Source organism: Camponotus floridanus, unplaced genomic scaffold (assembly GCF_003227725.1).
Source record: "Camponotus floridanus strain SB8 unplaced genomic scaffold, Cflo_v7.5 scaffold3, whole genome shotgun sequence".
Lineage (NCBI taxonomy): Eukaryota > Metazoa > Arthropoda > Insecta > Hymenoptera > Formicidae > Camponotus > Camponotus floridanus.
Window position 1 is genome coordinate 6,486,502 of NW_020229436.1, and position 15,893 is coordinate 6,502,394.

The 15,893-nt window shown below is 26.1% G+C and overlaps 1 protein-coding gene across 3 annotated transcripts; it reads right to left on the reverse strand.

The window, feature by feature from the left end:
• Window positions 1-836: 836 nt before the first annotated feature.
• On the reverse strand, window positions 837-14,979 carry LOC105258249 (esterase FE4). 3 transcript variants are annotated; one of them, XM_011269394.3, is made up of 9 exons: window positions 14,855-14,979; window positions 13,246-13,499; window positions 8,929-9,233; window positions 8,403-8,602; window positions 6,408-6,604; window positions 3,577-3,742; window positions 2,926-3,131; window positions 2,290-2,576; window positions 837-1,199 (listed from the first exon to the last, which is right to left on the reverse strand). In XM_011269394.3, exons 2-9 carry the CDS (start codon window positions 13,450-13,452, stop codon window positions 989-991), a joined length of 1,779 nt encoding a protein of 592 aa, XP_011267696.1. In that variant the 5' UTR covers window positions 13,453-13,499; window positions 14,855-14,979; the 3' UTR covers window positions 837-988. The 3 variants fall into 3 exon arrangements, with proteins under 3 accessions (XP_011267696.1, XP_011267697.1, XP_011267698.1); XM_011269395.3 differs by having other exon boundaries at window positions 14,849-14,976; XM_011269396.3 differs by lacking the exon at window positions 14,855-14,979 and adding an exon at window positions 14,769-14,822.
• Between the last annotated feature and the right edge of the window lie 914 nt (window positions 14,980-15,893).

Below are 15,893 nucleotides of genomic sequence, written 5' to 3' on the forward strand. Positions count from 1 at the left end.
CTTCTAATTAATAGAAAGACTTTTTATGTAAAAAAGTAATTTATTCTCTTAATTCGAAGACTTTTAAGAAGTTTTGTTTTGATATCACAAATCGTGCTTGCAGCACACAAGATATTAATGATGTGTTATCAAATATTTCAAAATTTGTAATTTATTTTTAATAGAAAATGCATTAAAAATTAAATTTATATTAAGATTATCAAAAAGCTTATATGTCACACGTTTAGTATGTTATTCGAACTGACATAATATAAATTAATTATTAATTAAATATATATGTGGTTGTCTATGTATAAACGTGTAATATAAAAAAATGTGATGGACACAAGAGGACTGATTATCTATAAATATTATATCTTCTTTCTATTTATTATAGATATATTATCTTAGTGTTCATGGAATTCTAACAAAAATAATATTATACTTACAAATAATATTATACAATTTGTGTATTTTAATATTTGTCATGTATTCTATTAAATTTTACTTCTTTTATTATATAAAAAGGAATAATTAATAATTTTAGATTAATTAATATTGTTATTGTAAAAATTAAAATACCAAAGCATGTACTTATTTCGCAATTGTTTTTAAGAAATTATTTAAAAAAGATTATAAAAATTACTTAAATATTCTATTTTATGTACTCATATGATAAAAATATGCATTGTTAATAATAAAAAAACGTTCAGGCTTAAAAAATAGAAAGAATAAACTTTGCAAACACATTATGCGATTTCATATCTTATGAAATATGTATTTAAAATAATTTTAAAATAAAATTTTATAATAAAATTCCTAAGTAGTTTATAAAGTTTTAATTGAAATTTAATTGAATGAATTTTCCAGCAAAAAGAGATTTAAAAATAATTTTTCAAAATCAGTTTTTAAGACTTCTTAAGAGATCTCAGCTTTGGATTTTTTACAATCAAATGAAGAATCTTTTTGTACGATATATAAAAATGTATGCGAGTAATAAAATTGAAAATTACAACTCGTCCTTAAAATTCCTTATATCCGCACCATGGAACTTCATTCGATGTGTTAGCTCATCCCAGAATGTCATTCTCTTGGAGAGAAGATTACTATCCATAATTATCTTAGTCGAATTTCCTATATATAGATACTCCGGTGAAGAACTTGTTTTCACCGGTTTCCACTTCAAGGGAATTAACTTTGTAACCTTTGGCGTCGGATTTCTAAAAGTTATTTTTATTACATTATGTGTTTTATTGATGCATCTTTTTTATTTCAACGTATGTCAAAAGAAAAATTTATTATAAATCCATTATACATATAATAATAATTATAGCATTAATTAATTTAATATATTTAATATAATTTAATATATAATAATTATAACATAAAATTGCTGAAAAAATGTATATTATTAATCCAAATATTATCCTGATGAAGATTAATTTTATTGCACTGATCTTTTCAGTCCCATGTATATATATATATATATATATATATATATATATTGCACTGATCTTTTCAGTCCCATGTATATATATATATATATATATATATATATATATATATATATATATACACGGTGGGCCATTTTAATCGATGCACTCGAATATCTCGAAAACAGCACTCTTCAGAAAGAAATGTTTCAAACAAAAATTGTAGGGTGTGAAGGGGGACATAAGATGGTAGCATTGGTTTGACCTTGGAAAGTCAACAAAAAGTGCATTGCAAATTACACATTTTTTATTATAAACAATCATACGTTTTCTTTGCACCAATAGTTTTGTCTCATTATCCTGTGCATAAAAGTATTAGGGTAAGACTACCGAAAACTAAATATTTTACGAGATATTTTGCATTTTATATCGAAGTACTGCAAACTTTGAAACCTTATAACTCAAAAAGTACTTAATGAAAAAACATTTGTCTGTAGTGTTTTGGAAAGCTCTCGAGATAAGCTACAAGAATATGTAATGAAAAATAGTGGGTTCAATTTAAGAAATTGAAGGTGACTTTTATGTGACCTTCAAATGACTTTCCAAGGTCAAACCAATGATACCATCTTATGTCCTCCTTCACACCCTACAATTTTTGTTTGAAACATTTCTTTCTGAAGAGTGCTGTTTTCGAGATATTCGAGTGCATCGATTAAAATGGCCCACCGTGTATATATATACATGCGTTCTGATGTTAGAAATAATGAAATTTTATTATGATGTAAATTTTAATAGATATATTATACGAAATCAATCGTGATATCTTGTTTTATTTAATAATATAAATCCTATCTTTGCTAAAAATATTAACACTTACCCGGAATTTGCGAAATTGTACCATAGTTGGGTCATGATATCGATTATCTTATGATCCTCATTAGACAACTCCGTATCCTTGAACAATTGTTCACCCACGGGGAATAAATACTGCAGCTCATCCGCGTGCGATACTCCATAATTTTTCTCGGTATCACCGAATATTGTACTGAAAGACGCGCTTCCTCTGTACGTGAAATAGTAGTAATAAATCGGTGAAGTTTGATTCGCAATAAATTCTTGAACAGCTTCGTGAGTACCGTGATTAAACCACGCGTCGCTATACATCTGCAAAGGCACATTAATGAGCCATTAGATTAATAGAGAATTAAAGAACTGGACTCGATAATTGAAAGTCTCTGCTTTCGATATGTCGAGGCGCTACCTATCCGAAATTTTCATCAAATAAACTGTCGATTAAAATATATCAAGAAGCAAAACCGTAATAAAAAATTTAATAGCAATTTTAATTTTCTAAATTTTAGTTTAAAGCATTTTCTTTTTATTAGACAGATTAAATCAGATATACATATTTTTTTATTTTCTATAGATGTCAAAATCGTTATTTAATTAATAAAAAACTCTATTCCTTCCTTCAATTCTTTATATTATTCATTATTTAATTATTTGGACTTACATCAATGACTTTAAATCTAGTTTCCTCAGATTGATCGATGTCTTTATTGCCGAAATAAAATTCACGGATATTAGTGCTCATCTCATCTCGAAATTGCGTATCTCGAAGATCATATCGCTCTTCGTAAAACAAGCTGAGAGGTGCAACATTGTGGAAATCATTATTCAATTTCTTCACATGTTCGTTCTGATCTCGTCCGTAGATACCTATAACATTAACATATATAAGTATTCTCTTCTATTGCTTGTTTAATTAAAAACAATTTTATATCATAAAATATCATTTTTTATGCGAAATTTCATAATGCTTGTGTCAAGCAGATTTAATTAATTAATGTATAATAAATTGTGATTAAGAAAGTTATATCTAAAACTGCATTTACATATCTATGTAGAAGCGGATAATGGATTTTATGAGATCTAAAGCCAATACCTTTATAAAGCTTTATGTAAGCAAGCAATTCTTCTCTTCTCTTGTCCTAAAAATTATTTTTAAAATTTTCTAAATATTTCTGAGAATAATTATTTTATTCTACTCGGATTCCGAAATAATAATTCTTAATTCTAAAATAATAATCTCTAATTTTAAAATAATAATGTCACGTTTTTTCTTGATTTTTGCGATATAGATTGGAGACTATTACTCTTTCACCTGCTACTTTAAGTGTTCCTTCTTCAGATGTTATTCCCGTCATCCAAGGTATATCAGCTAAACGACCTTGTCGCACGGAAATTAATGGATCTTCCGTCAAAAGAGCACCTACGTGTTTAGGCTCGATTACTGGTTTGAAGGGTATCATTGGACAATAACCATAATGCTGCGACATAGAACACAGATAATTAAATTAAAATAATTATAGAAAATTTATTTAGAATAATAGCATATGTTTTATAGAAAAGCAAGTAATACTTTGACAGTAAAAAAGTGTAACGTGATTAAAAAGATTGATTAACAGAAAGTTCTAAACAGAAAGAGAGGAAATCAGAGATAAACAAGTTTTATTAAATATGAATAAAAAGCAAAATTAAGTCAAGTTTAAAAATATTGAACAGGTCTTTAATTCGTAGTAATCTGTAATGTGTGTATCGCGTTTATTAAATCAATTAAATTTATCTAAACATGTGAATAGTTGATAAAATATGTAAAATAACGCATTTGGAAAAAGATTAGGAAAATTTTCTCTTATGGATAATTAGCCATCACGATAACGTTATAGATGATTTTTCGTGTTTATTATTCCCTTGCGACTTGTTTTTCTTTATTTCAGCCAACAGTAACACGTGATTCAGGTGTGAATAAAAATGCCAGCAACATACGGAAAACATGCACGTATGCAAATCAACATGCGCGTTTCTCTAAACTGATTTCCCGCATCGCCAGAACTTTAAATATATTTATCCAGTATATATCTCTCTCTCGCATTTGAATAATATATTATCTTTACTCGCACGCGAAACATATCACGTGAAATATGTGTAAGAAAATAATCTTGGAAAAATTTCTATGTCATTATTAAATAAATAATCAACAAACAAGTAATATTTGTTACATTGCAAACGATTGTCAGGAAAATGTATTTGTTGTTCTATACATTGATTGACATATATAACTATAAAATATCAATTTCTCATTTTTAAGAAAATAAACATCCGAAAATATGTACAGTCTCTTATCGTAATCAATTTTTTCGATTTCATCTGAATTTTGCATCGGAATGTGTCGATTTCAAACTGGGATAAAGCCACTTTGCGTAACTGTCCAAAGGATCATTGTTATTCAACCATATCGATATTTTGTAAGCATATATAATTTCTGAAACTGATGCACGCGCAGAGATATAGAGCTCATGGTTAGTTACGCTTTTAACGCATGAATGCGCATAAATCATTCTCAGCAAACATTTCACGCGTACAAAATGCGAATATTGCTGGTCAGACTCGATTTATGCGCCTAATCATCTTTTAAGTAAAAATTACGTCAGAGAATAATAATAATTGACAATTTAAATTAGATTTCGTTAGAATAATAAAATTAATAATTTAAATAAAATTATATTATAAATAATAAATGTGATCCATATATATATATATATATATATATATATATATTTATTATTTATAATATAATTTTATTTAAATTATTAATTTTATTATTCTAACGAAATCTGATTTAAATTGTCAATTATTATTATTCTCTGACGTAATCTTTACTTAAAAGATATATATAATATTGATAAAATCTTTAATTACAATTATAGATATTTTATGTTAACAAAATTGATTATACTTCTAATTACTCGTTTTGTGAAATTGAATGATATTATGTCATCTTATTCATCAAATCTCGAAAAAATATAATTGATTTCAATTCTGTATTTATTTAATTTTTTTTTTTTTTTTTTTATTTCTCTTTTATTTCACTAAATATATTTAGATTGGTGTAATTATGGAATGCAATAAATGTATATTTCTAATTGCTGGTATTTAATCTGATATTTATATTCAACGTCTTTACATAATTTTTTTGTTTTTGACAGCTATCGAAGCTTCATTAGCTGTATCGTGCGTGCATTGTATATCGCTTGTCGCACGTGCATTGCATAAAATTTATAAATATTTTCTTTTATAAATTAATATATATATATATATATATATATATATTATTAGATTTATAAAAGAGAAAATATTTATAAATTTTATGCAATGCAACGTGCGACAAGCGATATACACATGCACGCACGATTGACAGCTAAATGAATGCCTTCGGATAGCTGTCAAAACGACACAGAGAAATTATGTAACAAGAAGTCGTTGAAATATAAAATATTCAGATTAAATACCAGCAATTGATTGAATATGTTATACATTTATTGCATTCCATTAAATGTTACACTCACATTCTAAGATATATTTATGTGAAAAATACAAGACCTGAGAAATAAACAGAGAAATTAATTTATAAAAATAAATTATGTTAATTTATTTAACATACAGAATTGAAATCAATTATATTTTTTTCGAGATTTGATGAATAAGATGACATTAATATCATTCAATTTTCACAAAACCGCAGTAAATTAGAAGTATAATCAAATTTTTTGTTCGAACATAATAAAATAATCTATAATTGTAATTTAAAAGATTTTTTTATCATTTAATCATCCGCTTTCGTACACATTAATTGCCTCGATTAATTTTAATTTTAAAATTTACGGTAACTGGTTTTATTTATATATATTTTTAACAATATATATATATATATATATATATATATATATATTTTGTTAAAAAATATATAAATATATATAAATATATATATATATATATATATATATATATATTGTATGTATGTAATTTTATAACAAAAAACTATTATTTGGAGAACATTATATATCGTATATTAATTGAAATGTTACTATCAGAGATAAATTTATCAAAAAATATTTATTTCATTTATACTTATATGAATTAATTTTTAATTACCTGGAAAAGACGATCGGTACCAATAATTTCCGTATCGGTTTTTGTTCGCAGACATTTGATGAGTTCTGCGGAATTTTCGGTGTTACACCCTAAATTTCTACCCATAATCATGGCCTTCTTCCGGGCAGATCTCGGTGGCGTTAAAGTCCATGGATTGTAAAAGTTACCGCTTTGCGAGATAGCTCGGTGAAAAAGACCTGCGTGTTACAAAAAAATGTAAACATTTCGTATTTCATAAAAATATATTGCACTAGTCAGAATATATTTCTGCTAGAAACTGCAGATCACACATATACTTGATTGCATAATACATTGCATATTACGTATAATGATAATTCTTTCTCTCTAACAAAAATAATTAAAATTTTAGAAAAGAATTTAATTCAACTTTTATGACAACAATATAAACGTTCAATGATGCTTTCAGGAACATTTATTTGTGTATTTTATTGTGTAATTCTTTTCTCGAAAATTTAATTATAAGAAAAAATTTTTAAATTTATATATATATATATATATATATATATATATATATATATATAAATTTAAAAATTTTTTCTTATAATTAAATTTTCGAGAAAAGAATTACACAATAAAATACACAAATAAATGTTCCTGAAAGCATCATTGAACGTTTATATTGTTGTCATAAAAGTTGAATTAAATTCTTTTCTAAAATTTTAATTATTATATATAATTTTATATATATATATTTTATATATATATATAATTTTAAATTAATATTTTTCAATTTTATTTTCATTTTATTACCTTTAATATATTATTTTATATATATATATATATATATATATATATATATATATATATATATTAATTTTCTTAATACATTAAATTTTATTTTTGTTTCGTTTCTTGTTTCTTTTTAAATAATACATATTTTTTATATGTGCGGTTCAATCACCTTTGAATTCATAAGACGCATACATTTTTTCAACATTAATAGTTTTCAGTAATGCTGTTGGGAAAATGTGTAATAACAATAACATATTATACAATATTTTACATATTATACAATATAAAGTTTTTTAATTTGCGTTAAATATCTTTTTTGTTTCCTACGATAAATAGAAAAAACGATGATGTAATGCAGTCGTCCTTGAAACAGGTTCGAGATTTGCTAATGTCAAGCAATGTTGATGCTAATGTTAAGCAATATTGACGACTTGTAAGAAAAAAGCGCAAGTATAAAATATGATATTTCCTCGTATATTCTTGGAAAAAATGCGATCTTGAGTTATGCTATAAATCGAAATTTATGTGACAACGATATTAAGAATATTTTAACGTTGAAGTCGCGCCTGATAAAATGCAGAATCGGAAATCAATTTTCGCAATAAGATTGTATCGATACATTATATGTATATATATTGTTATGTCATATGAGAAAAAATTTTCACGCCTCAATCGAGATGTTTTTCGAAGTAAATAACGCAAATTAAACTAATTAATATGGTATGCAAGAAGTGTAACTAATTATCTATTCCCTCCTTTTATTCATTTAAAGTGCATGCTAATACTTTGATTTTATCTCCCAATCTTTCTTATCTCATCATGATTTAGTTCTTTAAAATATTCAAATTATATATATATATTTCTTCTTAAAAAAAATTTATATTTATTAAATTATATATATGTATGTGTGTGTGTATGTGTGTGTGTAGTTTATTATATCTAATTAAAAAAAAATATAAAACATAAAACAAAATAAATGAAATATAAAATATAAAAAAAAACGTTTTAAAAATAAATCTTACAAAAAAGTTAAAATGTGAAGCATATTATATAATTAAGAAAAGAATATATAATATATTAAAAGATAAATATTACTTAAACATTGTAGAGAAAAATTAAAAAGAATAAAGAAGCAAGAGAGAAAGGGAATGAAAAAAAGTATTTTATCGATATAGATAACTTATAAATTTTATATAGATATTAATGTAATTTATTATAAGAAGATTTTGCCAGAGATCTTACCTTTTGAGAGAGGGCTGACCATATGATAATGAGCACTCGCGCCTCCTGCGCTTTCGCCGAAAAGAGTCACTCTGTTCGGATCACCACCGAAGGAAACGATATTCTCCTGCACCCATCGCATGGCTTGCTGTTGATCCTTCAATCCAAAATTCCCCGGGCATTCTAGATCCTCCGTGCTTAGGAAACCCAATGGTCCCAGTCTAATGCAAGAAGTCTACACGTTTTTAACGCTTCCAATACTTATGTAATTAAAAATTAATTTTCTAGAACTATAAAACTGTGTAATAACTTTTTTGTGACAACTCCTTCCCCTTTAATTACAAAAAACAAACTAATTAAAAAAGTAGTTCGTCATCAACATATCATCTATGCGTTATACTTTTGCACAATTAAGTAATAATAATTTGCAATTAATTATTTCATAATTTTGCATAGTTACGTAATATTTTTTTCTGATATAAGATTACAATTCCGCGCGTAAGAAATTAATTCAATCGCGATCGAGGAATCGAGATTGGAACTTCACCGGAAGTTTACGGTGACAAGGACGAGATCGTGATCCAGCAGAAACTTGGGCCCGTAAAATTCGGAATGACCGGCACCGGTGACCCATCCGCCACCGTGAAACCAGATCATAACCGGATATCGGTGGGAATCGATGGACAATGGCGCTCCGAAGTGCGGAAGTCGCGGCGTGTAGACGTTTAGGTAAAGGCAATCCTCGCTGCCAACGATCTCCTCCTGATACGTATAAATATTCCGTTGCGTGCATATCTCGGCGTTTTCCACAGCCGCTCGCACACCATTCCAGGCGGCTGCGGGTTGCGGCGGCTTTAAGAAAAAAACACTCATTAATTCGTCGTGACTTTGACTCATTTCTGTGCATTTGCGTCGAAACGAAACTTATCGCGAGCAAAGGCTTCACGATCCCAACAAATGAGGCGTTTTGAAGAGATTGATAGAGATTCACAATCAAAGTGAATAGAAAAAATATGTGATTTGCAATTAACAATTACATTCTTTTTTCGAAACAATTATGTGTTTTCTTTACATCAATTGATTCCTCTCATTATTTTGTACACAAAAGTATTAGGGTAAGATAATCGAAAAATAAATATTTTACTAGATATTTTATGATTTATGTAAAAATCAAGAAATTATTTCAAGCCTCATAATTCGAAAAGTATTCGATAAAAAAATATTTTATTATAGTGTTTTGACAAGATAAGCTACAAGAGCTTTTTTGGCAACAAATAGCCCTGTCTATGTATATTTTACGTTATTCAAAGAATTATTTTTTGTAATTAATTAATGCTTGTTTTGCGATTTATGCTTATGTAAGTAAAATTGTGACATTACTGATGCAGAACAATATTACGGCGATACATTAAATAAACTTGCTTATCAAACTTGCATTTATTTCTTACAATTAAATAGAAATTACCTTGACAAGGTATTAAAGATCTTTGTGAAAAGATTCTTATTGATTGTTATATTTTTAATACAACTCTTGATACAAATTCAAGCCTTGATCTTGAATTCAACACGTGATTTTAATTCGATATGTTATTTGTGATGTTAATTGCAATTAAATATAAAATATCCTCTTAAATATAAAATTTTTCAGTACATGACTTGCAGCAATAAAAAAAACCGTAGTGTGTTGTTGCATGACCGCTTGTTATGCTTGCATGAATAATATGTTTTTTCATTCAAGATAGCTCGATAATATTACATCAGAAGAATTATGTTTCATTATTATCTCATATTATGTAATATTAATTGAATAATCAAAACGTGCGAGATATTTTTTTCTTTACTTGTTAAGAGATTTCTATGTATGTGAAAAATTTAATTTAAAAAGAAACAGTAAACACTCATATTTTACGATATATAAGCACGATAATAGATAAAATAAATAACGATGAAATGACCTCAAAATAAATACATTAAAAATTTTTTTAAACGTTTTAAATTCTTATTTTATTTTTATTTTTATTATAAAAATTTTTATTATTTTTATTCTTATTTTATTTTTAATTTTTATTATAACAGTAAGTAGAGACAATTAAGTAAATAAAGTTAAACAAAATAAATGAAAATTTAAGAAAAAATTAAAAAATACGTTGCCACAAGTTTAACATTAATATTCTATGTAATTTATATCAAAAGTTGTTACACAACAAAATAATAATTATGTCAACATATCTCAATTGTATTTCCGCTATTATTGCAGTTTATATTTATTGATAAATTTCTAAACTTCCTGAATTTAAAGTTAATATCAAATAATCTCTCTCTTTCTCTTTTTCTCGCTTATATCTGTATATCACATATTATATTGGCATCATTGAATACAAATACTGTGATGTTATGAAATGAGCAAAGGTAAAATGCAAAGAGCAATCTTCGTTGCTCGTTAAATGACGAAAGCAAACGGTCAATAGAATATCCAATAGAATATGCGAACAAAATGTTATTAGCATGATTTCCATGATGTTTCTCGCTTAGATTAACGATTGAATTTCAATGACTGTCACTTCCGCAATCTTGTTCAAGTATGCAAGATGTATTGCATCTTGCATTATTATAAATATCTGCAAGAGTTTTGATAGGACTATCTTGCGTCTTTCACATCTCATCAATTGCAATTGTGTTTACATCATAAATCATCGCAATAATATGTGCGTATATATTACGTGTATGCATCAGCCGCGAAGTAGTTCTAAATTTACATTTTCCAAAAATCATAAATATGTGATAAATATTCTGATTTGAATATGCTTTAAATTTTAAACAATCTGTATTATAATAAATTAAACTATAATAAAGTATTCAAAAGATAAAAAACAAAGCTCATAAAAATAACTCATAAAAAGGAAAAGAAAGGCCATTACAGCCTGAACGCAATAAATGGTGCGTAAAAATTAATAGAATTTTAAATGTGCGAAAAAACATATAATTAATCAAACGTTTCGATCCTCTGCGGATTCTTCTCATAAAAACATTGAATTAAATAAAAAAAATAAATAACTACATTCGAGAATACATAAATCGCTGATCGATAAACAAAATAAAGGTCATACATAGATAACAAACATAAATTTAAAACCGAATGATAAAAAAATTAGAATAAAAATGGACTTATGTTAGATAAAAAACGCATTTGCAAAAACAATGTTGTTTTTATGTGACGTAAGTCCATTTTTATTCTAATCTTTTTTTATCATTCGATTTTAAATTTATGTTAGTTATCTTTGATATGACTTTTATTTTGTTTATATCAACCAGCGATTTATGTATTCTCGAATCGTTTATTCTTGTTCCTTTAATTTAATTCAGTGTTCCTTTGTCACTATTAAGAAGAATCCACAAAAGATCGAAACATTTGATTAATTATGTTTTTTCATACATTTAAAATTCTATTAATTCTTACGCACCATTTATTGTGCTATTCTTTTCCTTTTATAATTAGAAATTATAATAAATTAAATTATATAGCTTCATATTTATAATTTTTTATACTTTAATTCTTCCTAATTTTACATTTTGTATTTATATATTTCATATTAACTTTGTATTTATATATTCAGAAAACACTTATATAATATTTATAATTAATTTAAAAATAATTATATTTCCAAGGAATGATATTTTTAAAGAATTTCTTTATATGATTTGCTTCTCTCGTATTTTATAATATATTAATGATAAGAGGAAGTTATATATACATGGAACAAACATTGCAATTGCTAATTCCACAACGGAAGCAACGGAATTTAGATTGACTAGAAATGTAATAATATTAACAATCGTCTATAATGTATGCAAAGCTAGACGATGCACAAGTTGCATTTACGACGAACTGCAGAATGTCGAGTGAATATAAAGAGACGATAAAATGCGATGTTGAAATACCCTATATAGATTTGTCGAGACTAAGGTTCTTTTTTTTTACAACAGGCTCGTGCTCGGAAAAATTCATCGCGTTCATCTGATTGCAAAATGTTTTCCGCGGAACGAAGACCGAGCACGCCACGTGGAATATTACTCAGAATCAGCTTAGGAAAGTGCGAAGTCGCCGCAAATTAGTTGCAACAGCGACGGTATTAATTGTGAAGAAAAAAAGAACTGACGATGCGTAAACCCGGAGGAGAAAAAATTCCGGCGTTTTTATTATTATTACGTTATTATTATTACTATATGATCGTGCTGTACGTGATTGTCGTGTGAAAGTCCCTGACGCTGCTGATTGCGCGAGAAATGCATTAAGGATCATTAAGGCAAGCAGGTTTAGTTAATTAACTCTGTTTCACTTTAATCTTATCTATTTCTTTTTTTTTTAATTATAAATCCTAATCTTTCAAGTTAGGTCAGTTCGTACGAGTTTACGTAATCATTTTTAAATTATGATAAACCTGGGTAAGTATCTATAATATTCTTTAAAAATGATGGTGAGTATAAATTAATTAGAGGATATTATAAATCGTTTTAAGTTGGAATATTTTAGAGCGAGATATATATGTCAAATATTTTTTTAATTTTAATTTGCTACAATAAAAATTTCATAACTCTTTGTTAAGTCTTTAAATAAAAAATTCTAGTGAATTAATACTCGCTTAAAATTAAAGAAATAAAAGATCTTTATTATAAATATTACTTTGAAACTACTTTCATTCCAATTGTATTGATATATCGATATTCTCGTTTTCACGAAGAGATATCCTCCGAATCAATTAGGAATTAATCGAAACTAGAAAGTTTACAGGTTTTTGACCGACTATTTCAAGATTATTCTGTTTCTAGAGACGTAATTGCTCGCGGTATAAACAGATAATCTTACCTGGAATCTAAGTTCTTTAATCGGTGGTGCAGCATAGGGAATTCCCAAGAATGCATGAATGTCTCTTCCGAGTCTAGTACGCATTGTCGCACCTATCAACGTGCCATTTCGTACCGTTGTTAATGATAAACTACAGACGATACGTAGATTAAGTATAAAGAGGCAAATGAAGCCCAATTGGATCGATATGGATCGGACTCTCAACATTTCTGTGACAAAGTTCTGAAGTATCGTTCAGCCTCGGATTTTGCGACCTGTATAAACATTGTTAAACGTATAATATAAATTAATACGAATAGACATGTAATATAATATAAATTACAGTTACAAATTTATATAGTAAAATAAATCATATTTATATTAAATTCGACTTAGGACACCAAATTACATAATTATAGAGAAATTATTTGTATGTTCATATTGCATCATCAAACGATTGATTTCAATTACGATTCAATGAACTACGATCAAACTACAAACACGTCCTAGAAAAACTGATTTTCAAAGCAAAATAATAACAGTGTTAGGATGTGAAGGAAAAAATTTCAAGATCAATGATACATGAATGAAGAATTATGAAATAAGAAGAAAAAATAATCTGTATAAATTCTAGCATTATTATTATTAATGTAAAATAAATAAGAACAAATTAATAAGCATAAGTATTTAAAAATTAAATAGAATATTTCTGCATTTTTCAATTTTGTTTTTTCGTTCTGTTAAAGTTTCAAAACTTCCAAAGCTTATTGCTATTTAAAAAAGAATATTCTTCTGATAAATAATAAATTTCCCTTCTTTTTTTAATTTAGAATTGTAAATTGAAATTGATAAGCAACACACACACACATAAAAGCATATTTAAGATATATTTTATACTATATTATATTAAATAATTTTTAAGGCTCACTTCAACTGCCATTTGAGCGGCGATTAATTCATTTGGAAAATTGCGTGTAGCAAAATTTCTACGTGTAGCATAATTTATAGTTTGATAAATCTATATTTTATTTTCCATGAATGTCGCAAACAACAAAAAATTGATAATTCTATCTTAATTAATATCTTAACTGATATCTTAATTAATAATTCTACATTAACAAAATACAAAAGACTCTATTTAATCGTAAACGATTAAATTAATTAGAATTTTAATTTTATGAATACAAATTCAGTCAATTATTCATTCATAAATTTTTAGATGTAACTTATAATGTAGAAAATATATAACAAAAATTTTGAGATTTTTATTTATTAAAAATAAAAAATATCAAGTTAAAAAATGACAAAAGATAATAAGAAAGAATTATTCTCATAATTTTCTCTCACTGATTCGATTTATTATAAAAATTAATTATTTTTCAAAAACGTAAGAAATTATCCGAAAAGATTATTATTTAAATTTAAATTATACACATTGCAAAGTAAACAAGTTATGAAGAACGTTTGACGAGAAAATTTCTCTCTGATCTTATGTGTGACAAAAAATTATTTATATTCTTTCATTAAATACTTTCACTATTCACCAATTTATCTGTACATTCGATACGACGAAAAAATTCGTTATTGCATCAACATAACGTGTATACTGAATTATAAAAATTACTCTCACTGAAATCTCGCGTTGGACCGTAAATGAGCCAGTATAACGAGAGCAACGTGCGGTTTCGTAGGTGTAGGGAGAACGCTCGTGTTCGTTTGGCGAAGGTAAGATCAAGACTGGAGCAAGAGAGAGTCGTTCGTTGGCTTATTATCGATGATTCGTAATCGACGTCACACTCTTTTACGAGAAATATAAACACGCGAATCTTTCCGGTTATATTATTTTTTCTAATTTGACGATTTACATATCTTGACAGATTCCTGTTCGTTGATCGTCTTTATGGATTATGCTGAATGATATCATGCTATAAATATGACGCAAATGCGACGTATAAACATGTGAAATTTGTACATTTTACTTTATATCGTAATTACTATAAAAATTAATTATTGTTAATTATAATTAATTAAGAAATTAATTTTAATTAATTAAGAAATATAAAAAATTAAAGAAGAATAAGAAATATAAGAAAGTAAGAAAAAAAATTATTGGTTTCTTATCTATATAAAAGTATTAATTAATACAAGAACATTTTATTATAGATACATATTTTAAGTATATTAAAATTAAATCCATAATGTTTATATATATGTTATATATTTATATATATGTGTTATACTAATTTAATTTTAAAATGTAAATAATTTAGAATGAGAGAGAGAGAGAGAGAGAGAAAGAATTATTATCGAGAAAATGGAAAACAAGTAGTATATAATTTGATCTGAATATAAAAAAAAAAAAATATATATATATATATATATATATATATATGTATATATATAAATGACATATATAAAACTAATATAAATAATATATATATATATATATATATATATATATATATATATACGATTCGATTGTTTTGCTGTGCGTTTTGAATCTAAATTATATTTAAATAATTGAAAAATAGAACGAGATAAAGCGTCGCGGTCGAATTATATTTGATTGTATAAATATCATTAAAGTAATAATTTTTGCTTGTAAAAATCGATTGTACCGAAATCGATTTTATCGAAATTATAATTTATTATTTTAGATTTCTGTTTCC

Bases quoted from the DNA above. Each gene is read 5' to 3' on its own strand.
- LOC105258249 (XM_011269394.3), bottom strand. From the start codon at position 13,452: ATGTTGAGAGTCCGATCCATATCGATCCAATTGGGCTTCATTTGCCTC. The intron at 2,577-2,925 runs GTAAGTCCAAAT...GTGCCTTTGCAG, and splicing joins CTAGATTTAAAGTCATTGAT to ATGTATAGCGACGCGTGGTT. The intron at 1,200-2,289 runs GTAAGTGTTAAT...AATAACTTTTAG, and splicing joins TACAATTTCGCAAATTCCGG to AAATCCGACGCCAAAGGTTA.